Below are 25,644 nucleotides of genomic sequence, written 5' to 3' on the forward strand. Positions count from 1 at the left end.
GCACGAAGCTTAAGCTTAAGCTTAAAAGAAGCATTTTTCTCTCTGGTCTGCAACTTCCAATATCAGAAATTAGTTGAAACACATATCAGAGAGACCTATGATGTCCCCAAATAAAGATAGGTTTCTGTCCAAGCACTGGATTACCTGCCTGTGGCCAAAGGTAAGGACTTATTTCTGAAGACACCATATGCTGTCAACATAGCCTGGAGAGATCTGGCTGGAATCAGGACAAGAGCTAGTCCCCAGACAGCTATCCCATTTAATGCTACAAAGTGCTACATGAGCAACTGGAGGAAAGTGACTGAGAATGGTCTGAGCAACCAGAGGTCTAATCGATTCAGAAGATTCATAAGCAAACACCCTAACAAGATGTACATGGCAGTGCAATAGTGGCACACAGCCTTGGTGGGTAAACAATAGCTTTCTGAATGGCTAAGACGCCTGTTCAGTGGAAAGGAACCCATATCTTGAATTAGGAACCAGATCAGAATCCTATGAAGACAAAGATCATGTTCTCCAGTGCCAAGCTCTCATTAGTCTTTGGTTAAAAGAGGGGTGACATGCATCAGATTCTTCCTAAATTAATAATGCCTATTCCATTTAAACTATGCTGACTTCACTCTCCTTTGGAGAATTTGTTCTTCTTTTTTAGAAGGTAACAAGAGTAGAGGAGGTAAACTACCCTTGCACTTCAGCCAACCTACAGCTGAAACCACAGAGGAGCTGGGGAGACAAGATAATATGATGGGGCTGGAGAGATGGCTCAGCAGTTAAAGGTGCTTCTTGCAAAGCCTGTTGGCTTGGATTAAATTCCCAGCACCCATCAAAAGCCAGAGATAAAATGGTGCATGTATCTGTGATCTTAGCATGTCTATGACAGTGGGAGGCAGAGCCCCATCAAATTTGCAGCAGGCAAAAGACCCGTTCTCAAAGAGGGTAGAATACAGCCAATCTTCTGACTTCCACATGCGTGTTTGGCATGTACACACACACACAATGATAATAAAGAGGGTTGTGGTAGTTTGAATGTATATCCTAATAGACTCAGATGTTTAAAAAATAGAAAAGCTTGTCTCCAACTGCCTGGCTGGAGGAAATGTCACTGGGGGTGGACCTGATTTCTAGCCTAAAGGTATTTAGAGTTCTTGCGGTTTTTCCTGGGGTTCCCTGCTGTTTGGGCTGCCCGTTTTTCTCTTGTTTGTGGTTCTGGATGTGTGATTGTGGCTCTGGATGTGTGATTGTTTCTCTCTGCTTGGATCTGTGAAAGGGGGCTAGCTTATTCTACCATCAATGAAAGTTCCCTGGGATGTGTAAGCTTCAAATAAACCCTTTCCTTCCACAAACAATGTCTGGTTTGGAAGTTCATCTCAGCAATGTGGAGCTTGTTTACAACAAGTGATAATGCCAACAATCTGTCTGCTTAGTTTTTCTTGTGTGGGAGCCTAAATTAATAAATATAGTAATTATTTATACTAATAATCATAAAAAATGAGGGGAGTGGCTGGGTGTCTAGATCAGTAGTAGAAGATGTGTTTAATATATAGAAGGATCTGGGTTGCAAATACCTACCACCAAAATATTTTTTATAACTGGAGAGGAAAAATACTTTTAACTTCCAGAGGGTAAGAGAGTTATATGCTCATGTATACTATTTGAAGATTATTATTTAAATATAAAAGCATATATATATGTATATATATATGCCTAAAGAAGTATGGTTAGGTTATTACATAGAAATAAATGATATTGGCTATGAAGAACATAATAGGCACTCTAATGTAGGTATTTTTTTTCTGTCCCTTTCTTCCTGGTATTTTATATTTCTTCAGATGTATGGAAAGTTGGTTTTATTATAGCCTACAATATTGTCCATGGCTTCTGCAGGCATGCACTAAAGTTGCCTCCCAGTGGCTATTGCTGGGTTTGTGCTCCTTTTGCTGAACTGTCAGGTTTTTGTGGTTGTTGTTTGTTTTGTTTTTGAGATGGGGTCTCATGTATCTTAGTCTGGCCTTAAACTTCCTATGTAGCCATGGATGACCTTAAATTTCCAATACTCTTAATTCTACCTTCCCAGTACTGGAATTACAGATCTGCACTACCATACCTTGCTTATGCAGTGCTGAGGACTAAACCCAGGTGTGGTGGTTTGATTCAGGTGTCCCCCATAAACTTAGTTGTTCTGACTGCTAGGTTCCCAACTGATGAAGATTTGGGAATTAGCACCTCTTGAAGGCAGTGTATTGTTGGGGGCGGGCTTATGTGTGTTATAGCCAGTTTCCCCATGCCAGTGTTTGGCACACTCTCCTGTTCCTGCTGTTCACCTTATGTGGGCTAGGGGGTGATGTCCACCCTCTGCCCATGCCATCGTTTTCCCCTGCCATCATGGAGCTTCCCCTCGAGCCTGTAAGACAAAATAAACCTCTTTTTCCCACAAGCTGCTCTTAGTTGGGTGATTTCTACCAGCAATGCAATCCTGACTGCAACACCAGGGCTTCGTGAATGCTAATTAAGAACTCTACCTACAGAGCTACATACCCAGCCCTGAAATAAGTCAGCTTCTGAATCTCATCAATTCTGATTGCCATATCAGTTTGCATTTGCTGAATCAGTGTCAGTCAGTCTTTTCATCACTAGAGCCAAGAAAACAACTTAAGATAGTAAAGGTTTATTTTGTTCATGGTTTCAGTCCATCATTGCAAAAAGGGCTTGTCGGAGAAGAGATGTTCATATTTTCAGAAGCAGGAAGCAGAGAGAGAATGTTTAACTTCCTCCCTTTTTTATTACATCTCTGCTTACAACCCATGTGACAGTAGCATACACATTCATGAGGTTGCTTCCCGCTTAGTTAATTATCTCCAGAAATGTCCTCCTCCCTACAGACACACCCAGAGATTATGTCTTTAGATGTTTCTAAATCAAATCAAGTGGGCAGTCAATATTAGCCATGAAAATCAAGTCTTGAGTCCAATCTAATTCTTCTTTCTATGAAAACTTCCCACTTACCTCCCACACATATTACCCCTTTACACATGACAGTGAAGAGGCTGAGAAAGGTAAATGACATCACCGTGATGCTATTTCAATTTGAACATTGAAGCTTGGGTATTGGTCACTGGCTGGTTGCTCATCAAAAACTAGTACCTCCTTCCCACACACATACATCTTGTGGATTTGCCCTGGACACTCCTCATCTTCATAAAAACTTGTACTTCTGATGGTTTAGGAGAGTTCTTTTCCTTTAGGTTATAGAACTACTTAGCTTTCTCTAACCCCTACTCCAAAGCCTGGCTACAGACCTACTCTGACACAACTAACCCTACCAAGAAGGGCAACAGACAACAGAGCCTTGAGAATCATAGTACCTACTCACAAAAAGTAGTGGCACTATTAAGTAGCAACTTTTCTGCCTATTCAATAGAAATATATAGCTCTTTAACCAAGATTTTTGTGTGATGGGGTATGGTACTGGTGACAGAACCCAGTACCCATTTATACAAAGCTAGTACTCTGCACTGAGCTCCCCCAGCCCAACCAATATTTTTATACCTAGTATACTTTTCTACTTCCAAATATCTGTTGTTTCTTCCCCTAAGAGAAGCATAGCATAGAGAAAAAATCATTATAATTATCATTTTTAAATTACTGTTTGAAGTTTATGGTTTCATTGGACAATAACTTCATTTTAAGTACAGTGGTAAAAATTTTTCATATTACAACGGCAAAATACATTTTTAAAACCAGCAATAGGGACATTGTTTTTAATGAGTTATCATTGTTCAAATGTTCTGTGTGCATACAAGTTCACAAATTAGATAAGGGAGTGAAGACATCTGGGCTATGGTTGGTATATTTCAAGTCTCGTTTTCTTTTGCCAAAAATAATCTGTATTCATTAATTTTAAATGTTGTATTTATCTTAGTTTATTTTGTGCCAGGTTAGATATGCAATACCTGATGTGGTGTCTGAAGAAACGGAGATGAAATTATCATTGCCTAAGGTATCACAATGCCTGATAGGACCATCATTACTAACCTTATTATTGCTTACATTGATTCTGGCTACTCCTAAAGGGTAGCAAAGTTAATCAATTCTAAGAAGGAAAAGTATGGGATCTTAAATTCTTTTGATTTATTGACATTCATTTTTTTTTAACTTTTGATAGCAATTAGAATATATCTACTATTAAACAGAAATAGCCCTTTGTGATTTAGGGAGAAACAGCATATTGTTTATATACTTACCCTTGTGATATGTTTCCTATTGAAAGGATGAAGACAAAAAACATTTGGAGAGTCAAATAGAAGCACTGAAAACTAGCTTAGAGTATGAGAAGAGAAAGATGGAAAGGTACTAGTAACAAAGATTCACTAAAAGATTCATTTGCAACTAAGTCACTAACCATCTGAAAATTTGTTACAGATTTAGAAAGGAAGCAGAGCGGATAAACAAAAACTGGGAGAGGAAATTCTTTATCCTTAGGAACAGGTATAGTATGGTAATATATACAAATTCTGCTTGTAAAAATTCAGCTACTCGTTGATGAAATCAGGAGTCTGTGTTTTTCTTTACATATTAAAGTTAAGTGTCCCTTATCTACTTTTAATATAAATGCAACATAATTGGTCTAGAGTAAGAGAGTAATCAAAATCACTTAAAAGAAAAATGTATTCAAGACTGTTTCATTCCCTAGCTCAGTGTTCAACCTTGAAAGCTCAACAGACCAGACAGATTCTTGTAATATCTAGATTAATCAGACCTATCTTGCTGTCTTTTCTATAGCACACTTTGCACATAATGACATATGCCTGGACTATGTTCTATATCCTGTTAGTGTGAAAGGTACAGGTCACCATTGTCTTTTCTCTTGGCACAAATGGGGCACAGAAATGGCGCACAGGTCCAGGAACCCCTTCCTATCTGGCATATACCACAGGGATGCAGCAGCTACCACCTGTACTCCAGCCAGGGTCCACATGTATCCTTCTCAGCTATTCCTGTTCTTCATGGAGGCTCTGGAATGACTGGTCTTGCTTTGGCCTATTGTACTCCCCAAACTCATAGAAAAAAAAAAGTGACATGTGATACCAGTGTGGATTGTCCAGATGGAAGATAGGTAAGCAACTGTCATCCCCTGCCCTCTTCTCCTTTTACTTATGGCCAGGAGCATCAGGTTACCAACTCAGTTAGGTGGCTTACAGTCTGACAAGCAGACAAAAATTTAGAAAGTATGCAAGGTACCAACCTGGTTTACTTATTTCTTCCCTTCCCTTCATTTTGAAATTTCTTGTAGACCCCTTGTTCTCAGGTTTAGGAGGTAAGTGTTGTTTGGGTAACAGAAACTCTACCCTGGTTCTTACTTCTTTTCTCCCTAGTTCTTTCTCTTTCCCTTCTGCATTTCTGAACTCACCTGTGTCAGAACACTAGAAGCTACTTTCCTGATGCATGTGCCTATCCTGGTCTTGGTAGTTTCAAAAATAAAGTGTAAACTTTGTGTCTTTCTTAGCTTTCAGTAAAGAGTAGAATGGAAAAAAATAACTCAGTATTTGATAAATGTTTTTCTCATCATCCCAAACCACTCTGTGTATCTCATTTTCACAAGAGCATACTCTAGAAATACTAATTTCCATCTAATATGAAATTTAAGTTTTATAAGAAATGCAAAAATCAAAGCAGCATAAATGTGGACTCAAGTAGCAAGAGCTGTCCTGGCCTTGTCCCTTCTTCACATTCTAGTTGTGTGATTCTTCTCAGAGGGTAAACTTTGGATGGGAAGAACAGAGATACACTGGAGGAAGTTCAGAGGATTCTGATGTTGAGGTTTCAATAACTTATGATTTTAAGAAATAGAAACGCATTTGCTGCATTTTCTAACTATATTCATGAATGAAACAACTGAGAATTTTCCTTTCTCACAGCACTTTTTTTTTTTAAAGCCTGAAGCTGCAACAGGCTTCTTTTTTTTTTTAAATTTTTTATTTATTTATTTGAGAGCAACAGACATAGAGAGAAAGACAGATAGAGGGAGAGAGAGAGAATGGGCGCGCCAGGGCTTCCAGCCTCTGCAAACGAACTCCAGACGCGTGCGCCCCCTTGTGCATCTGGCTAACGTGGGACCTGGGGAACCAAGCCTCAAACCGCGGTCCTTAGGCTTCACAGGCAAGCGCTTAACCGCTAAGCCATCTCTCCAGCCCTCTCACAGCACTTTTGACTGTTACTGGTGTCAATATGACCCTGGCCCCAAAACATTAGTTGTGGAATTCTTTCTTTTTTCTTTCATATATTTGAGAAATAAAAGTGTAAAAGTTGCATTTAAATTAACTGGGGCACAGGAAACATGACAGAGGAAGTGATGGAATAAATTTGAGTGCTGATCTCATTGCTAACCTGGGAACCTCCTCCAGGGAGATGGCAATAGACACCAGGGAGACTCAAAATTCATTAAAGCAAAAATTCTGAGGACTCAACACTAAGAAACTTATAACATGCCTTTAAAGGCTCAGGGAACATTATGGAAGAGAAGGCAGAAAGACTGTAAGAGCCATGGGGTGGGAAGGTATATTCTTAGACATTGTACTCCCCCATAGATTGGTTCATTTATGAACCCCATAGTGATTATCCATAATCCCACTAAGGAGAACCCTCAGTGGGATGGAGGTAGGGGAGAGGTAATAGAATGATATAATCCAGTAGGAATATAGCCAATTTGCAATATGTTTATGTATTAAAAAATTTAAAAAATTAGCTGGGCTGCAGGTTGCCTTGATGAGCAGATTTTAAACTGTTGAGTCTTGTTGTTTGTGTGTTTGCAGTCTTGGAGAAGGTACGATGGGCTCTACCACACCTCCAGCCTAAAAACTATTTTTTATTTCTTCTTAATTCTATTTCATATTTATAATTTTCTGTACAATTATGTTACTGTTATAAATTTTTCCAATTATTATTATAAAGTTATTAAATCTGAATATTACTTTTCTAACAAATTTCTATTGACAGAGGGTTTGAAGCAACATTTACCAAAGCAATTCTTATATGGATAAGTCTGAGTCACTGGCTGATGCAGAGATAATCAGTTATTCATTTTAGTCTCACTTTTGTTGACTCATCACACCTCCTTTTGTTTTACATCCTCACATCCTCTGATTCCTTCTTTTAAAGCCCTGGGCCCACAAGATCATCCAGAATAATCTGTCCATCTCAATATTCTTAATTTATTCACCATTTTATTGTATGATATGATATACTCACAGTTTACATGGATTAGAGAATGAATCTTTCAGTGGAGGGTAAAATTTAGTCTAACCCAGTCATTCTTCTCACTTCCAAATATTTACACCTATCTTACATATTTTTACCCTATCCCAATGCACTCCAATTATAGCATCAACTAATCCAAAATCCCAGCTATATATCATGAGCTTAGAAGTCCCAAGTCTCATGATCTAAATTCCATATCAGTGAAGTTCCAGTTATAACCTGTCCTCTATTGGTGGATTTGTGAAGCTATACAACAGATTATTTCCTCCAAAATACAAAGTAGAATAGGCATTATATTAACATAGTAGTCAATGACAGTTATAGTTATTCTTGTTCAAAAAGGGGAGCATGAAAAGAAAAAAACAAAATGACTACTTCAAACAAGTTTGTAATCCTGTCTAGGTTTCAAGGCCTAAGAATAATTCTTTGAGGCAGAAGACTTCACAGTCTATGCCCAAAGCACTGTTTACAGACTTATCCTACTATTTCATGACAGCACAGTTTTTGGAACTAAATAACTTGTGCCCTTTTACAGAATTGTGAGGCCCCTGTAGCCTTTCATGTTCCACTCTTCCCTTTCAGACCAAACTGATAGTGTTTTGTTAACATAACATTCCTGAAAAATCTGTGTCTGACATGTCACGGGGAGCTATTTCTTTAAGCAGGAGGTTCCTTTTCATATCTTTTCTATGTACTCCAGTTTCTATTCTGGACACCTACTAAGGTGGATGAGGACTATGAATCACACACCTAATCTTTTGAAAGTTTGCTGTGAAACTGAATGCTTTGTAATTTTTGCCAGTGCTAAGAATGGAACCCAGGTAGGCAAGTTTTCTATCACTGAACTACACTTGTATCCCCTACTGTGACTTTTTTCTTCATTCTAGGGACTAGAAAATGGTTATCTAGTCATATACCAGACTCTACAGAGCATGTATTCCTCAGAGTATAGTTTCTATTTTTAACAACATGTGCAATTGGGATAGACTGAACAATTCCTAAATTATGAAGATGTGTGTAGTGTTTCAATGAATTATAATCATTATAATTTTATGCTGAATTTCTGTAATCTGAAGTTACTGAGAACTCTCTCAAGATGATGATTGCATTATTTTTATTTATTTGTTTTAAATAAGAACTTTAATATATTAACATATTGTAATGTGGTCATAGTCCTATAAGGTTATATATACATATATATTTTTTTGATTTATTTATTTGAGAGCGACAGACACAGAGAGAAAGACAGATAGAGGGAGAGAGAGAGAATGGGCACACCAGGGCTTTCCAGCCTCTGCAAATGAACTCCAGATGCGTGCACCCCCTTGTGCATCTGGCTAACATGGGACCTGGGGAACCAAGCCTTGAACCGGGGTCTTTAGGCTTCACAGGCAAGTGCTTAACCGCTAAGCCATCTCTCCAGCCCAAGGTTATATTTTTATGGTCCCTTTCCTATATCCCCTCAGTGGGGTTAACTGTAATCACTATGGGATCATGAAAGAGACAGTGATTTCCTATTCGTGGGGAGGGGTGGACAGTGCATCAAAGTATAACTTCTCATCCTGTGGCTCTGATATACTTTAAAGGCCCTCTTCTGCAATGTTCTCTGAAGGACATGTTTTAAGTTTCCTTCAGTATTGAACTTTCAGTAGCCTCTGATTTTCTGGTCTTATGTGTTTTGAGTCTCTCCAGTGTCTACTGCCATCTTCCTGAAGGAGGTTCTCAGATGAGCACTGAGAGCAACACTCATATTTAATCTGTCACTTCCTCTGTAATACTTCTTGGGTCCTGACAGATGTGATAGAGATGACTCACCTGGTGCTGGACAGAAGGCCTTTTTACTGTGATGCTGATGGGTCTTGGGTCTTCCCAGAATTCACCAATATCTGTAAACAGTAGATTCCCTAACCAAGAGTGACAGCAGCATGGATGAATGGGGAAGGCAGTAAACATGAACATTTAGAAGACTTTTGGTGGACATAACCTCTCCAATTTGCCAAAGTACAACGAAAGCTTCTCTGTATGGTCTATGCCTTTCTAAAGCACATACTTATGGCTTGGTTCTCAGTACCAGGTATGAATTCCCTCCTATTAGCAGGCCTTGTGTCCAGGGAGCACTTGATACCCCATAATCTTTGTGCTACTATTGGACCAGTGGGTACATCTTGCCTGTCTAGTTGATTTTGTAGGTGGTAGGACCAATGTTTGTTCATGCTATTGATGACTTTTATCACCCAGCAGCTTGCATAGCACTTTCCAGCACTGTGAGAGCTATCCAGCAGGAAAATAGCTTCCATCTCAGTTCCAGCTTGATCTCTCAATTTCCTGTGACCAAAGCCTGTAGTGTTTTCAACAATAGGGTCTTGCCATATAGTTTTGGTTGGTAAGCAAGTGCATTGGAAATGGCCTGCATTATAATGGGGTCTCATGAGTCTTCCTGTCCAACAGTTCACTGTGGGAGGAAACCCAGTTTGGGGATTTACTAGCAACAGCCTATGGTTTTAGGATAAAGTTTTCTCTACCCCTGCAGAGTGCTCTGCCCAAACTTCCTCTAAGATAGTTAGATATTTTAATTAGCAAACCAAGAGATAGATTTCTGTGGTGCTAATTGATGGCAACAGTTGTTTTGGACATTTCCCCTTCTTCTGCCTCCCTTAACCACGATCCTTGGAGACTACCACCCTCTGTATTCTGTCCCTCCACATACCTGTTTATTCCCCCTCCTCTGATCCCTTCCTGTTCCTCTTCTCTCAAACTCTCATTCTAGCTTCCTAAACCAGTACTATTGATACTTACTACAATTTATGAGCAAATCAAACTATTCCATGTTAGGATCCACATATAAAAGAGAAAATGTGGCATTGATGTTTCTGAGCCTTGGTAACCTCACTTAGTTTAATCTTGCCAGTCCACCCATTTTTTTCTGCAAATGTTATTATTTTACTTTTTCTTACGATGGAATAGATGATTTATCAACTCTAGTAGGTTTTTCTTGGAGTCTTTCAGGTCTTCTAACTATATAATCATATCTCTTGCAAGTAAGGTTAGTTTGACTTCTTCCTTTTGTTTTGTCTCTTGTCTTATTATTTGAGATAAGATTTCAAGTACTGTGGGAAATAGCAGCGGTGAGAGTGGACACCCCTGTCTTGCTGCAGACTGTAATGCTTCAAGATATTCCCCATTTAGTATGATATGGCCTTTAGGTCTATTGTATATAGCCTTTTATGTTGAGACATGATCCCTGCATCCCTAGTCTCTCCAGTGTCTTAATCATGAGCAGGTGTAATTTGTTGAAGGCCTTTTCTGGATCTATTGGTCATTTCTATACTTAAGTCTATTTATGAGATATATTATGTTCATTGATTTCTACACTGCATCCCTGGCATGAAACCTACTTCATCAAGGTGAATGTTACTTTTGATGTGTTCTTGGATTTTATTTGCAAGAATTTTAAAATAATTTTTGCATATAAGTTCATCAGAGATACTATAATTTTTTTCCTATTGTGTCTGTGTCTGGTTTGGAAAGCTTTTAATTACATCTTCAATCTCATTAGATGTCAGGTAATTTTATCTAGTCAGGTAATTTTATCTTCTAGGTTTAGTTTAGGTAGGTCATAAGTCAATAAATTCATCCATTCCTTCCAGATTTTCCAATTTTGTGGAATATAGGTTTTGGAAACATGTTCCACTGATTCTCCCAATTTCATTGGTATTGTTGTGACATCTCCCTTTTCATCTCCAATCTTGCTGATCAAGTCTCCTGTTTTTCTTTTTTCTTTTTTTTTCCTTTGGTTTTTTGAGGTAAGGTCTCCCTCTAGCTCAGGCTGACCTGGAATTCACTATATAGTCGCAGGGTGGCCTCAAACTCATGGCGATCCTCCTACCTCTGCTTCCCAAGTGCTGGGATTAAAGGTGTGCACCACTATGCCTGTTTAAGTCTCTCTTTTGATAAATTTGACTACAGTTTTATCAATCTTTTTATTTTTTGAAGGAACAAACCTTTCTTTTCATCTGATTTTACAATCATTTCCTTCATTCCTAATTCATTAATATTTTGCCCTGATCTTTATTATTTCTTTCAATCTGGTACTTTGTGTTTGAATTGTTCTTGTTTTTCTAATGCCTTCAGATGGATCATTAAGTTATTTATATGATATGTCTCCAGTTTTGTAACATAGGAATTTAGAGCTACAATATTCCCTCTTATGACTGCCTTCATTGCGTCTCATAATCGTTGCCATGTTGTGTTTTCCTCTACATCCTTTTCTAAAATTTTTTAAATTTTCTTTCTGATTTTTTTCACCCCCCCCCATTCATTTGTGTTGTTTAATCATCTAGGAGTTTGTGTATTTTCTGTTATTTCTTTTGCTGTTGAGTTCTAGGTTTATTGAATTGTGGTCACATATAATACAAGAAATTATGTCAAGTTTTCTAAATAATTGTTCCCTTGATGAGTATAAAGGGATCTTATTTATCTCTTGTGAACAGTTTGATTTAAAGTCAATTTTTTCAGAGTTAGTTTAGCCACATCTACTTCTTTCCTGTTTTCATTTGTTGGAATATTTTTTTCATTCTTTCAACCTTTAGTGGTGTCTACTTTAATGGTAATGTTGTTTTCTTGAAGACAAGAAATGGATGGATCCAGTTTTATGATATAGCCTGTTAGCCTTTTTATTGAGAAATTGAATTCATTGATAGTGACGGTTATAAAATAGAAATTAATCCCTATCAAATTGAAGACTTTGTAGAGGTTGGTGTTTTTTTTTTTATTGACAACTTCTACACTTACAATAAACCATGATATTTCCCTCTCCTCCCCACCCCAATCTTCCCCCTTCACAACTCTGCACTCTGTGTTTTCTTTTTAAAATAATTTTATTTATTTATACAAAAGACAGAGAGAGACTAAATGCATCACAAGAGACAGAGGAGAGAGTGAATGTGAGTGTGTGCATGCATGTGCCAGGGCTTCTTGACAATGCAAATAAAAATCCAAAACATGCATCATTTTGTGGGTCTGGCTTAAAATGGGTCCTGGGGAATTGACCTAGGCCATCAGGCTTTACAAGGGAGTGCATTTGCATTTAACCACTTAACCATTTAACCATCTCCCAAACCTCATTTGGTGTTTTCTTGATATTCATGTTTTCACATCTGTTCTAATTTTGATTATTGTATTTTCCCTCCTGTAGCCTCTTGAGTATGTTTACTCTTCTTGTTTGTGCAAAGTATTCCATCCAGTATTCTCTGTAGAGCTGGCTTAGTGCTCATATATTCACAAATCTGGCAAACATGCAAAAGTCTTTTTCCTGTTATAAAGGATAATTTTGCTAGATATAGTAGTTTGGGTTGGCAGCCATGGCCTTTCAGAATTTGAAATACTCTGCAAGCCCTTCTAGCTTTTAGTTTCTATTAAAAATCAGATGATATTCTGATGGGCTTTTCTTTGTAAGTGATGAGCTGTTTTGGTCTTGAAGCTTTTATTTGTGTGTGTGTGTGTGTGTGTGTGTGTGTGTGTGTGTGTGTGTGTGTGTTTTAACTATAATGTGATATGGGAAATTTTTTCTCTGGTCCTGTCTATCGGGTGATCTGTGTGCCTTTTGTTTCTGGATGGGGCTTTCATTTGTAAGATTCACAATTTTTTTTCTGCAGTTTCACTGAAGATATTTTCTATGTGCTTGGCTTTTATTTTTTCCTTCTTGTGTGTTCATTATTTGAATGCTTGGTCTTTTTAAGGTTTTTGAGAAATTTTCCCTTATGTTCTACTCATAGATTTTATTGTTGTTGAACTTGTCATAGATTTAGCCTTCTGATTTTTTTCTCTGTCTTATCCTCAATCCCTTATAAAATGATCCTCTTAATGATCTATTCTGCTGATTAAAGTTTTCTTAGGAGCCTTTTAATAGAATTTTTTTCATTTTTTATTTCCATTAGGACTTTTTTCAGTGTCTCTATCTCTTTATCGAAATGCATTTTCATTTCTTGGTTTTGCTTCTCATTGTTTCTTGACATTCTTTCTTACATTTGCTCATGCCTGCTGTCCATTGAGTTATTTTTTTGTTTCTCTTGTATTTCATCTATTTGGCCTCATTGAGCTTGTTGAAAATGCTAATTGCAACTGCATTTTGGGATTCTTTGACTGAAATTTCCTCTAAGTAGTTTCTAATTGGGGCTTCCACTATGGAAGTAGCCATTCTTGCTTGGGTTTCATGTGTTATTTAGTTCCACTGGGACCTGTATTGAGAGTGTGGTCCCTATTGCTCCAGGAGGCAGTACACAGTTGGTCAAATTCCTTCTCTTATCTTAGTAGGTCACAGGGGTGAGCCTATGTTGGGCTGCTTGCCAGGAAACTGAAGGGCTATTATGTCTTGTTTAGGGGCTGGAATGGGCAGGCAATCCTGAATGCATGGGACATGGGACAGGTTGAGTGAAGCAACTGGTGTGGCAGTGACCCGAGTGGTTGTCTCAGTTGTGTTGCTTTGTTGTAATATTTAATGATTCTTCATTTCTATTACAATTAAATCACCCAGACTTATCTTTCAAACTTTTTGGCTTACATCTAGAATTATAGCCATTTCTGAAATATACCCTGACACATTTTAGGGTATATATTTAGGGTATATATACAGTCTGGACCCTAAGGGTGCTCACCACTATTACTTATATGTTTTTAGAGCTGGAAGAAAGGATTCATTTAGGGCTGGAGAGATGGTTCAGCAGGTAAGGTACTTGTCTGCAAAGCCAGATTTGATCCCCCTGTATCCACATAAAGCCAGATGCACAAAGTGGCACATGTATCTGGAGTTCATTTGTAGCAGCTACACGCTCTAGTGTACCCATTCTCTCTTTTTCTCTTTCTCCTTGCAAATAATTAAACAACTATTTAAAAAATATAGGGGCTGGAGAGATCGCTTAGTGGTTAAGGCAATTATCTGCACAGCCTAAGGACCAAAGTTTGATTCTCCAGTACCCACATAATGCCAAATGCACAAGGTGGCTCATGCATCTGGAGTTTGTTTGCAGTGGCTAGAGTCCTTGCGTGCCCATTATCTCTTTCACTCTATCTGCCTCTTTCTGTCCCACAATCTATCTCAAATAAATAAATAATGTTTTTTTTAAAAAAAGAATTGCATTTAAATTAATATTTTTGTATTTTTATTTAGTGGTGTTTAAACTTTTAATGTGGTTCCTAAGTACATGAACACTACACTTATTTGCTTTATCCTATGATTTCTACATGTTGTATGCCATGGTTACTGTCATTGCAGCTTCCATGTCCTTAAGGATGAGATGTTTACAAGACACACACTGTTTCGCCAGTTTGCAGTGCTTGCTGAAACTTCCTTTAATTATGTTGTAAGTACATATAATGCTTAGAACTTTTTGCCTCTTGGAATGTATATATATATGTCTTTCTATCATTATTTTGTGCCACTATAGCCTCTTAGAGACAGTGCATGATAGTTAGATATGTTGAAAGCATAAAACAAAGTGCCTTGGGAAAAAAAAAAGTTCTCAATCTAGTGAAAGATATAGATGTGTAAGCACATTGTTATGATGCAGCATGATGATTGATCTATGATAGAAGCAAATGTAAATTTTAAGGAAGGGTTACTCATTTTGGCTGAAGAGTACCTATAAGTATACTCCTTATGGATGCAATCTTTGGTCATGGATGCAATTTGGGGAAATAATAAAACTCAAGGTCCAAATATCCAGTCAGTTCCAAAAGGAAAAAGAAGGTAAGGACCAAATCATTCATTTTCAGACTGCAGGCTGTACTAACCAGGTTTTAGGTCCAATAGCAAAATATGTGAGACAAACTACCTTTAAAAAATTGTTTTAGTATATTTATTTTATTTATTTGAGAGAGAGATTGAGGGGGAGAGAGAGAGAATGGGCACACCAGGGCCTCCAGTCACTGCAAACAAACTCCAGATACATGCACCCCCTTGTGCATCTGGCTTACATGGGTCCTGGAGAATCGAACCAGGATCCTTTGGCTTTGCAGGCAAACACCTTACCAGCTAAGCCATCTCTCCAGCCCTGAGACATGCTACCTTTTTTAAAAAGTTGGAGCTTTGATGCCTGTGACAGTTTAAATGTATGTCCCCCAATAAGGTCAAGTATTAAAACTTGAATTTCTAGCTGCCAGCTTGAAGAGTTGTCATGGAGGCAGAGCCCTGAGGTGTTTGGGACAGATCTGATTCCAACCTAAAAGTATGGAGAATAGTAGTCTGAGTTCTGCCTGGTTTTCTGCTGGCTTGCTAGTCCCCTGGTGTTTTCTTGTCTGTTTCTGCTTGCTTGCTCGTATCCTGGCTGGTTTGGTGTGGTCTGTTATTCTCTGCTTGGATTTCTGAATGGGAGCCAGTTTCTTCCACCATTGTCGGAACATACCCTTGGATCTGTAAGCTGAAATAAATCCTGTTCCTCCCATAAACTGTGTCTGTTTGGAAGTTCATCCCAAGTGCTAGCTGAAATTACAGACATGTACTACCACACCTAGCTAGAATTTTTAATCTTAATGAAGACCAGCTTAGATCTCTTTTCTGTAGTATATTATACTTCCTTTGGCAGGGATTGCATTTCACATTCCATATATACTTTTATGATTTTGATCTTCTTTTGTCTATTCAATCTCACTGGTCCCTTTATTGTAGATTACTTAGATGTGTATTCATTAATATGTTTCTAAGCATTCTGTTTTTTTCCCTTGGTTTGTCAGTCTTTTTGCCAATACCGTGCTATCATTAGAATAGCTTTATAGTAATTCTTGAAATCAGGTAATGCCAATCCTTTGATTTTCATTCATCTCTGTTTTGGTAGTTTTATAACCTTAGTAATTCCATGTACTTTTAGAATCAACATATCTAATCCTTAAAAATATCGATAGGATTTTTATTTGTTGAATTGTATGTTTGTCTTCTTAGCTATTGGTTTATCTAATCTGCTCTAAATAAATCAAGGAAAAATATTTGTTTGTAACATTTAAAGCTATATAGATATCTGGCAAACTATCACTATTATAGTGTTGCTTTATACATAATATTCATTATGATGTATGATGTTTTTCACTTAGCTTCGCCATCATTACCAAGGCTCCAGATTTAGAATTGGTATTAATGTCTTGTTAACCCACACACCCTACATGAGAACTTGGTTTTGTACTCTGCGTCTGGTTTATAGAGGCCACTTGAAAACTCTTGTATATATACAAGATACTTGATGCACATATCATTTTAGTCTTAAAAGCATTCTTCATTATTTTTCCATTGGCTATGACTTCCATCAAGAATTGAAAATAGACATTTTAATATAAATTTTTCTCCAGTGCTTTATTTAATGGTAATTTTCTATACCACATTCATGATTCCCTTACATTTTGTCAAGGCTTATTTGTTTATGGAGTGTTCTGTCTTTGTTTCCTGAAATCCATATATTTTTATCTGAGCCAAAAAATGTAATGTTTGCATCTGGATAAAATAATAACTCATTGTTTTAAATGTGTGCCTTTGTGATTTATGGACATTCCTTTATCTGATTTCACAAGGTTTTTTCATATCCTCTGTTTTATTTATTCTTCTATCCTCTTAGGTAGTGCTCACATCTCCCTTTCATATTGACAGTTGATATATACTATACCTATTCCTGACCCCAACTTTAGCAGGATGTTTCCTTCAGGACTGTCATAATAATTATACTGTATCTTCTTCTGAATTCACTTGTTTAAAGATATGAAACAATGCATGCAGAACTTACTTTGCCAGAAGACTTACACTTAGCACTGGCTTCCTTTAGCATTTTCATGGAAGATGGTAAGATAGTGAGGGATGGAGACATGAGGATAATGTAAGAAATGTTTTCTAAACAGGAAAAGAACACTGGACAGCTCATAGTGGAAATGAGCCAGGCATATACTATGAATATAGGGGAGAGAGCGAGGTGTATAGTGGGACTTAGATTTTTTTTTTCCCCTTCGAGTAAAGTTAGAAGGCTTCCAGAGTTTTGAAAAGAGGAATCCTACAATCTTACTCTATAGTAACAATACTAGGGATTATAGTATGGAGGTGGGAAAACAGCAAAGAGATGAGGGAGTTATTAAAGTAGGGCAGTTGAGAGGCAATGGTGGGTATAGTTCCTTTGGAAAGTAGATTACAAAATGAGGCAGATACTTACCTGGGCAATACACTTTAGGCACACATTGCATTTAGTCTCAGAGGTAGAAAAGACAAGAATTTTTGCTTTTCACTGAAGGAGAAAAATGTTGCTAATTAAACTGTGATCACCATTTACTGGAAGATGCCTTCCAATTTTAAAAATATTAGGATTTTAAGGATAAATATAAATCAACAAAATAGGATTTCACATAATATTTGAAACATAAATTTAAGTGCAAGAACAAAATATCACATTTTGCTAGGTGAGATTCAAATAAAACATATATCAAATAGTTAACATTTTCTTTGGGGCAGATCAAAAGTGATTAAGAGCATGTTATAGGGACAGAAAAGTACACTCAAATATGTGTGTATGTGTGTGTGTGTGTGTGTGTGGATGGGTGCATTAATACATACAATCCAACAAAAGGGAAATAAGAAATGATGAAATGTGTTGCTTTGAATGTAAAATATTCCACATGGACTCATGTGCTTTGAATACTTGGCCCACGATTGGTGTTAGTTTGGGAAATTTGTGAAGTCTTTGGTGATAGATCATGGCTGGAGGAAGTGTGCCCCTGGGGACAGGCATTGAGATAATATAGCTCAGCTCTAAGCCCAGTACATACACTATTTCCTCCATGCTGCTGTGGACTTGTGACTCTGGCTATTTGTTCTGCCATGCTTTCCCAGCCATGATGAAACTTACCTTTAAAGCTGTCAGCCAAAAATAAACTCTTTCCTTCCATAAAATGCTTCTGGTCAGGTGTTTTTCCCCAGCAATGGGAAGGTAACTATTATAGAAAATAAGGAGGGGAAAATGCATAATTCTCAAGCTACTAATATGAACCTCAATTTTTCACAAGCATGCATAATGAATCTTTGATTCTTCTCACCTGTACTTCTTTTACTGCCATGACTTACATGTGTCAGGGTGGTAACAATTCTACTTGCTTCTGCTTCTGAACTAGATGGAAATTTTTGGGCCTTGAGAGGCCTGGATGTGAGGCCTAGTGGAATTTCCTGAGCCTAGCTGAAGTTTGGCGACCTGTCTCTGGCCAGCTATGACTCAGCAGGACGCCTAAGGGCCTCAGGACTGCTACTTCCGTGTAGGAAGTTGGAGTTCTCTTGCACGTGCTTAGAACCAATCATCCCAAAAGTCAGGGTATGCTATTGGCCCTTGCATCTCACCCCATCCTAAAATCCCCACCTTCATTCTCAAAGCTATATAAGCACTTGCCTGTTGCAATAAAGTGAGTTCCTGCTTCAACAAGACTCCCGGCTTGGTGGTGTGTTCCTGGCCATTGACACTCACCCTCCTCCTCAACCCCTTGGGAAGAACCAGTGGCCTGGTCCTTCCTCAGTACTACCTGCTGGGGGAGCCCAGCAGTTTGGCACCAAGCATGGAGCTACAGGAACCTGGCAGACTGGTGCCCTGTGTGAGGAATTCTCGTTGAGGAGGTCAATCGGTGTGCATGTATGAGTGAGTGTACCCTCATAAATTATGAGGCAGTCTTCATATTTAATGTGCTAAATTCTGCTTCTATAACCTGTATTTGCTTGTCAACATCTCTTCGTTCTCTTTCTCTTTGCTTTCATTTTTGGTTTGCTGGCAAGCTGCATCTGCAGCTTTTGTATTTCTGAATGGGTCATACGTCCCTAATGGACACACCATGTGGGCACACCTGGAGGAGACTCAAGGTGTATTGCCCCTCATTTGAGTGAGGGCTCTGTCCCGGAAGAAGAAGCAAATCTGCTGGGGAGACCTGCTCCTATCTGCACTGTGTTTGGTATCATTGAGCGGTCCCCTAAGGACACAGACTCGTCTGGCTGTCACAAACCTAAATCTGAACTTAATTCTACAGCATGTTTACCTATCTTTTGGGTCCTTGTGTTTGTGTTGTACTCATGTGTCTGTGGGTTGTTATTGCCCTAATTTTACGGACATTTCTCTCTTGACTTTATAATATGGGACAGTCTACCTCTAAATCCAATCCTGCTTAGAATCTCTAAGGACACTCCAGAAGAGTAGAGGGCTTGATTTGACTGATAATCAGGCTTGACAGACCTAGGATTGCCTTCTTAAGGTGGCGCCATGGTTGCCGGAAGGAAATCTCTTTGATTGGGACACTTGGGACAAGTTGGAGGCCCTTGTTCATCGGGCACATGTGGAGGAGGTCAGATAGCCCCCCTTAGGGGTCCTACCTATGATCTTGGCCCTTAAGGGCTGCTTCCCTCCAAGACCAATAAAACAAAAACAAAAGACAGAGGAAAAAAGAAAAGATAGTATACAGCCTGATCCAGTTACTCCTCCTGGAGATGCAGCTTTAAAAACCCCAGAAAAGGGTGGATCCTTATACCCCTCACTTGATCCCTTTGGGAGTGCTCCTTGGCCTTCTGGGGGACCTCCCCCATCTTCCCCATTGACTACTCCTTTCTGGATCCCTGTGATCCCCCCTTCATATTTGGCCACCAAGCCACCAGAAAATGAAAGTACTTTGCTATTTCCCGTCAATTTAAATTCTGGGGGTAATTGTACTGCTGCCTTATATCCATGGGAAGCTCAGGAGCTTAAGGAGCTTAAAAAGGCAGTCTTGGAGGATGGACCCAACTCTCCTTGGGCTGAGACCCTGTTACAGGGACTTGCCCATCAACCTTGTATGACCCAAGATTGGAAAAATCTAGTTAAGGCTGTCTTGTCGGGTCCCTTATTCATTAAGTGGAGTGCCTTTTTTCAAGATAAGTGCTGTATATAGGCAGAATAAAACCAAAGTCAACAGCCCCCTGTGCCCATAACTTTTGGGGTGCTCTCTGGTTCCTCTGATCAATATGCTATAGACACTCAACAGGTGGCTATACCTGATCCATATAGGGACCAGGTCAGGGCACTGGGCTTGGCAGCATGCAAAAAGCTTGATGAGGGACCCTCTGAATCCCCCCCTTATGGGTATTACTCAGAAACCATCTGAGGACTTGGCTACATTTACAGATAGGGTGGAAAAAAGTCTCCAAAAAAATTTCCCCCAGGGCCATTACAGGATCAGTTTACTAGAATGTTAGTTTGGGAAAGGATGATGGCCAATTATCACCTCGCCTGTGCAGGTCTCAAGGACAACTCCATTAGTAGATGGATTGCAGGCACCAAAGACATTGGCACTATTTCCCATCTGGCTAGAGCCGTGGCTGCCACCCTTCAGGAAAATAGACAAAGAGATTTGGCTACTATGATCTGCGCATTACAGTTAAATCCTAAAAACTAACATGTTTTGGGTGCAGGGGCAAAGGCCATTTTCAAAAGGAGTGCCCCAACAAGACAAAGCCTCCCCTGCCCTCTGGGGGATGAGCAATGCCCCTTGCACCTGCTGCCCTAAATGCAAAAAGGTGTTTCATTGGGCTAGGGAGTGTTGGTTGAAATTTGACATACAGGGAAAGCCTTTAAACTCCTCCTGGGGCTCCCCCCAGCCCCGTTAAATAAGGGGAAAGAGACCATCAAAGCCCCGTAGACCATCCCTCTAGTCCCCGGCATTAGACCCAAAATTATTTTAAATATTGGCAATAAAAGATTCAAACTTCTCATTGACACTGGAGCTTACCGAACAGTCCTGAGAAAGGAGGAAGTGCCCCCCTTCTAGCAGCTTGTGCCTGGCCCAACCCTACTGGGAGTTGGTGGGCAGTCCACCTCCTGGGAGACTGCCATGTGGCTCCCTTGGACTGACCCAGGTGGGGGCAGGGAAGAAGTCCATCCTCTCATGGTGACTGGGCTCACTGCTAACTTACTGGGGCAAGACATCCTTGGAGATGCCGAGGCCTTCATCACTATTGACCATAAGGCCTTTTATAATGATTTGTTAGATGAAGAAGAATATCAACAACAGTGTGAGGAAAGGAGGGAATGTCATCCCAATTATAGAGATGACTCTTACTTTGAGCAACTCAGACAAAAGTACTCCAATGAACACCCCCAATTCTAAGGGCCACTGCCCAGCCCCCCCCCAATTTAAAATCCAGTGGAGACTGGGGGATCCTCTATGGGTTGAGCAGTGGCCTCTCCCTTCTTCTAAGTTACACCAACTCCACATACTTATTGATCAACAGTTGGAGGCTGGACATACCCGTCCCTCCACTAGTCCCTGGAACTCTCCTGTCTTTGTCATAAAAAAGCCTAATGGGTCCTGGAGATATTTACATGATTTAAGGAGGATTAATGAATGCATGATCCCCGTCAGAACTCCCCAGAGGGGACTCCCATGGATCCCAGCTATTTCCAATATATACCATCTTACTATCATTGACATTAAAGATTGCTTCTTCTCTATTCCTCTCCATCCTCTTGATTGGTGGGGCCCCTAGGGTCTATTCTTTAAGTGACCAAGTAGCTGATTGTATCATTAAAGGAAGGGAAACTGCCATTAGACTCTTTGGTATTGAGCCTCACTCCATCATTGCCCCATATAAGATAACTGATTTCACTTGGCTCCAAAGAAATAATATAAGAGTTGCTATGGCACTTGAAGGGTTTCTGGGCACCATAGACTGCCATTATGGCCCTCATAAGTGGATGAGCTCCTTCTCTAGGTTTGAGGGGAGAACCCCCAGGCTTTTCCTACCTCAACCCAACCCTGACTTCCTCATTGCCTTTACAGATGGGGGATGCTTGAGATCTTCCCTGGTTTTGTATCCCCCCTTTAAATTGGGGGCCAAACCTTAGCCCATCAAGTCTATCTCTCAGGAAATAGAGGGATCAGCAAAGTACAAAGAGCTTTTTGCAGTTGTTCTGGCCCTGGATACCTATCAAAAGCCATTCAACTTATTTTCTGACAGCCTCTATGTGGTAAATCTATTGCCCAATCTCATTGAAGCTCACATTAGACTTGATTCCAGCCCTATATCCCCCTTGATGATCCAGGCTCACACACTACTCAAACAGAGAGTCCACCTTATCTTCATATAACACCTTTGAGGCCATAAAAATTTACCAGGTTTCCTGTCTGAAGGAAACAGCTTGGCTGATCAACTGGCCTCTGAGGCTCACTGTCACACTGTCTCAGAGGCTATCCAATTTCATTCCCTAACCCACACCAACTGGAGAGGCCTTAAACAAAGATTCCTCCAAATACCAAATAAAAATCTTAAAAAAAATCATTAGGACATTCAAATCTTGCCAACCCTTCCTCCAGGTTCCCCTTCTCCAAACTTCCAGGAGTAACCCTCAGGGCCTTTGCCCCAATCATCTTTGGCAAATAGATGTTACTCATTATTCCCCCTTTGGAAAACTTAAATATATCTTTTTATCAGTTGATACTTTTTCCCATGCCTGTTGGGCATCTGCATATGCCAGGGAGAAATCTAAATGTGCCATTAGTCATATGCTTTGATGCTTTGCCACCCTTGGACTACCTGACCAAGTTAAGACAGATAATGGCCCCTGCTTTGTAAGCAAGGCCTTTGTAGATTTTCTCTAGACCTGGAAAATATCACATTCCACAGGCATCCCATACAACTTCCGGGGCCAGGCTATCATTGAAAGATATAATCAGACTCTCAAGTCTCAATTACAAAAACAAAAGGGGAATCCTTACTCCCACATGACCAACTAAAAAAGGCATTATTTACCCTAAATATTTTAAATTTTTCTAAAGAAGATAAACAATTATCCCCCTTTCAAAAACATTGGTCCTCATCCGTTACCTACAGTTCTATCTGGGTAAGATGGAGGGACCCATTGACTGGGGCCTGGAGAGGACCAGACCTGCTCCTCACCGCTGGGAGAGCTTTGGATATGTCTTCCCTCAAGATGAAAAAAGACCCATTTGGGTACCAGTGAGAGACCTAAAATATTTGTCCCAACAAGGGGACACTGACAATCACTTCTCCAGGGAGTGTCCCAACCCTGAGGACTGTTCCTAAAATGGTCTTCACCCTGCTAAACCAAACAACTCCCTCCCTTACAGAGGACTGCTGGCTTAGCCTCGCCTCCCCAGCTGCTTGCAGTAATCACCAATGATACAACTACAGTTGCCCATATGACCCTAAAAATTTGCTCAGCCACCTTCCCCATCCCCATCCAGCTTCTCCCAATGTTTCCTTCTGGAACTTGCATTTGGGCCCAGCCTTCCCCTAATAATTCCAGTATGGATGTGGGATACATTCATCCTTCCTTCTGTACTTGTAACACAACTGAGCCCAATGCTCAACACTGCCCGCCTTCTGGAATGGTTTATGTTTGTGGAGGCAGGATGGCCTATGACTTTCTGCTCACCAATTGGATGACCCTTTGTGCCCCAGCCACCAGATATAGATATTATCCCTAGAAATGAGGCCCTCCCTATGCCCTATTTTGATTATATTGGAGGGAGACCTAAGAGAGCTGTACAAATGATACCTTTACTTGTTGGGATGGGAATAACCACAAGCGTGGCCACCAGGACAGCCAGGATGGGTATGGCAGTCCATCTCTACAGAAAGCTCTCTCTCCCGTTGATCAGGGACATAAAATCCATGTCCATCCCTATCTGTAATCTCCAACAATAGCTAGATTCCCTGGCTGAGGTAGTCCTACAAAACAGGAGAGGACTAGACCTATTAACAGTCAAAAAGAGAGGCATATGCTTGTTTTTACAGGAAAAATGCTGTTTCTATGCCAATAGATCAGGAATCATTCAAGACAAGATTAAAAGACTTCAAGAGGACCTGGAGAAGAGATGGCAGAACCTCCAGGACAATCCACTGTGGATGGGCCTGCATGGCTTCTTACCCTACCCCCTCCCTCTACTTGGACCTCTTCTTCTCCTTTCCATTATCCTCACTGTCAGGCCTTGTATAATTAACAAAATTACACAATTCATTCACCAGCAGCTAGAGGCAATAAAACTCCATCAGGTTGAGATAATTACCACAGGCTGGCAACTCAGGAATTAAGTTTCTCAGATGACCCACTGCCACTTCCTCTGCCCTCCATGTGACCGATGATGGGTAAGATCTCAGACTGACTGAGACAACCTAAGACAGGCCATGGAGTGGGTTCTCAGTGAGCTAAACACATGGTACCCAGTGACAGGTAAGATCCCCAGAGGGGGACAACCTCAGATAGGGGTCATGGTGACTAATGTTCTTGCAAAAACAAAAGGGGGAGATGTTGGGCCTTGAGAAGCCCTGACGTGAGGCCTGGTGGAACTTCCTAAACCTAGCTAAAATTTGGTGACCTGTCTCTGGCCAGCTATGACTCAGCAGGAGGCCTAATGGTCTCAGGACTGCTACTTCTGTGTAGGAAGTTGGAGTTCTCTTGCGCATGCTTAGAACCAATCATCTCAAAAGTTGCAGTATGCTATTGGCTCTTACATCTCACCCCATCCTAAAATCCCCACCCTCGTTCTCAAAGCTATATAAGCACCTGCCTGTTACAATAAAGTGAGTTCCTGCTTTGATGAGACTCCTGGCTCAGTGGTTTTGTTCCTGGATGTTGACACTCACCCTCCTCCTCAAACCCTTGAGAGGAACCAGCAGGCCTGGTCCTTCCTCAGCAGTACCTGCTGGTTGAACCTGGCAGGAATTCTCTTGTTTTTTTATCATTCTATTCTTAGGAATCACAGGACACTGTTCCTGCAGCTTACAGTAGCTATGTGGGGTTGGAGGGAACCTTGTGGGTATTATAGCACATATGTCCCTGTGAAGGAAATTACTTCTAGGATTCACACAGACACCATGTTCCCTGGGTATTTAAGCCCCATGCTTTTAAAACTGGTGTGATACTTACATATGACTGTTTCAACCTTTCCATAGACTTTAAACCTCTAGATTACGTATAATTCATAATACAATGTAAATGTTATATAGACTCATTATTCATTACAGAAATAAATTAACATTTTTAGCACTTTCTATGCACTGCAAATGCAAAACCTATATGTGTGTGTGTGTGTGTGTGTATATATATATATATATATATATATATATATATATATATATAGAGAGAGAGAGAGAGAGAGAGAGAGAGAGAGAGAGAGAGATCTATCTATACAGAGAGTGCACTAACTTGTAAAAAGTTCCATGTTGAAGGGCTAATCAATACATGCTTATTGCAAATGTCCTTAAAGACTGCATAAGATATTAATATGTCCCCAGGTCCTACATTGTCAGTTCTTGGAATAAATATAGAGAGTGAAAATCTCATGTAGTCTAGGGCCATATCACCTGAAATGCACCCAATCACATCTGAAACTCTTGAGGAGAAA

The 25,644-nt window shown here is 39.8% G+C and overlaps 1 protein-coding gene across 1 annotated transcript in view; it reads left to right on the forward strand.

Moving 5' to 3' along the window:
• The window catches only part of C15H10orf67 (chromosome 15 C10orf67 homolog), a 202,224-nt gene extending 187,591 nt beyond the window's left edge, over nt 1–14,633 (forward strand). Inside the window, exons 12-14 of the mRNA XM_045134756.1 lie at nt 4,268–4,347; nt 4,420–4,485; nt 14,525–14,633. Coding sequence (XP_044990691.1) covers nt 4,268–4,347; nt 4,420–4,485; nt 14,525–14,633 — 255 coding nt within the window. The remainder of the gene's footprint in view (nt 1–4,267; nt 4,348–4,419; nt 4,486–14,524) is intronic.
• Nucleotides 14,634–25,644: the final 11,011 nt, after the last annotated feature.

The sequence above is a fragment of the Jaculus jaculus genome, chromosome 15 (genome assembly GCF_020740685.1).
Source record: "Jaculus jaculus isolate mJacJac1 chromosome 15, mJacJac1.mat.Y.cur, whole genome shotgun sequence".
NCBI lineage: Eukaryota > Metazoa > Chordata > Mammalia > Rodentia > Dipodidae > Jaculus > Jaculus jaculus.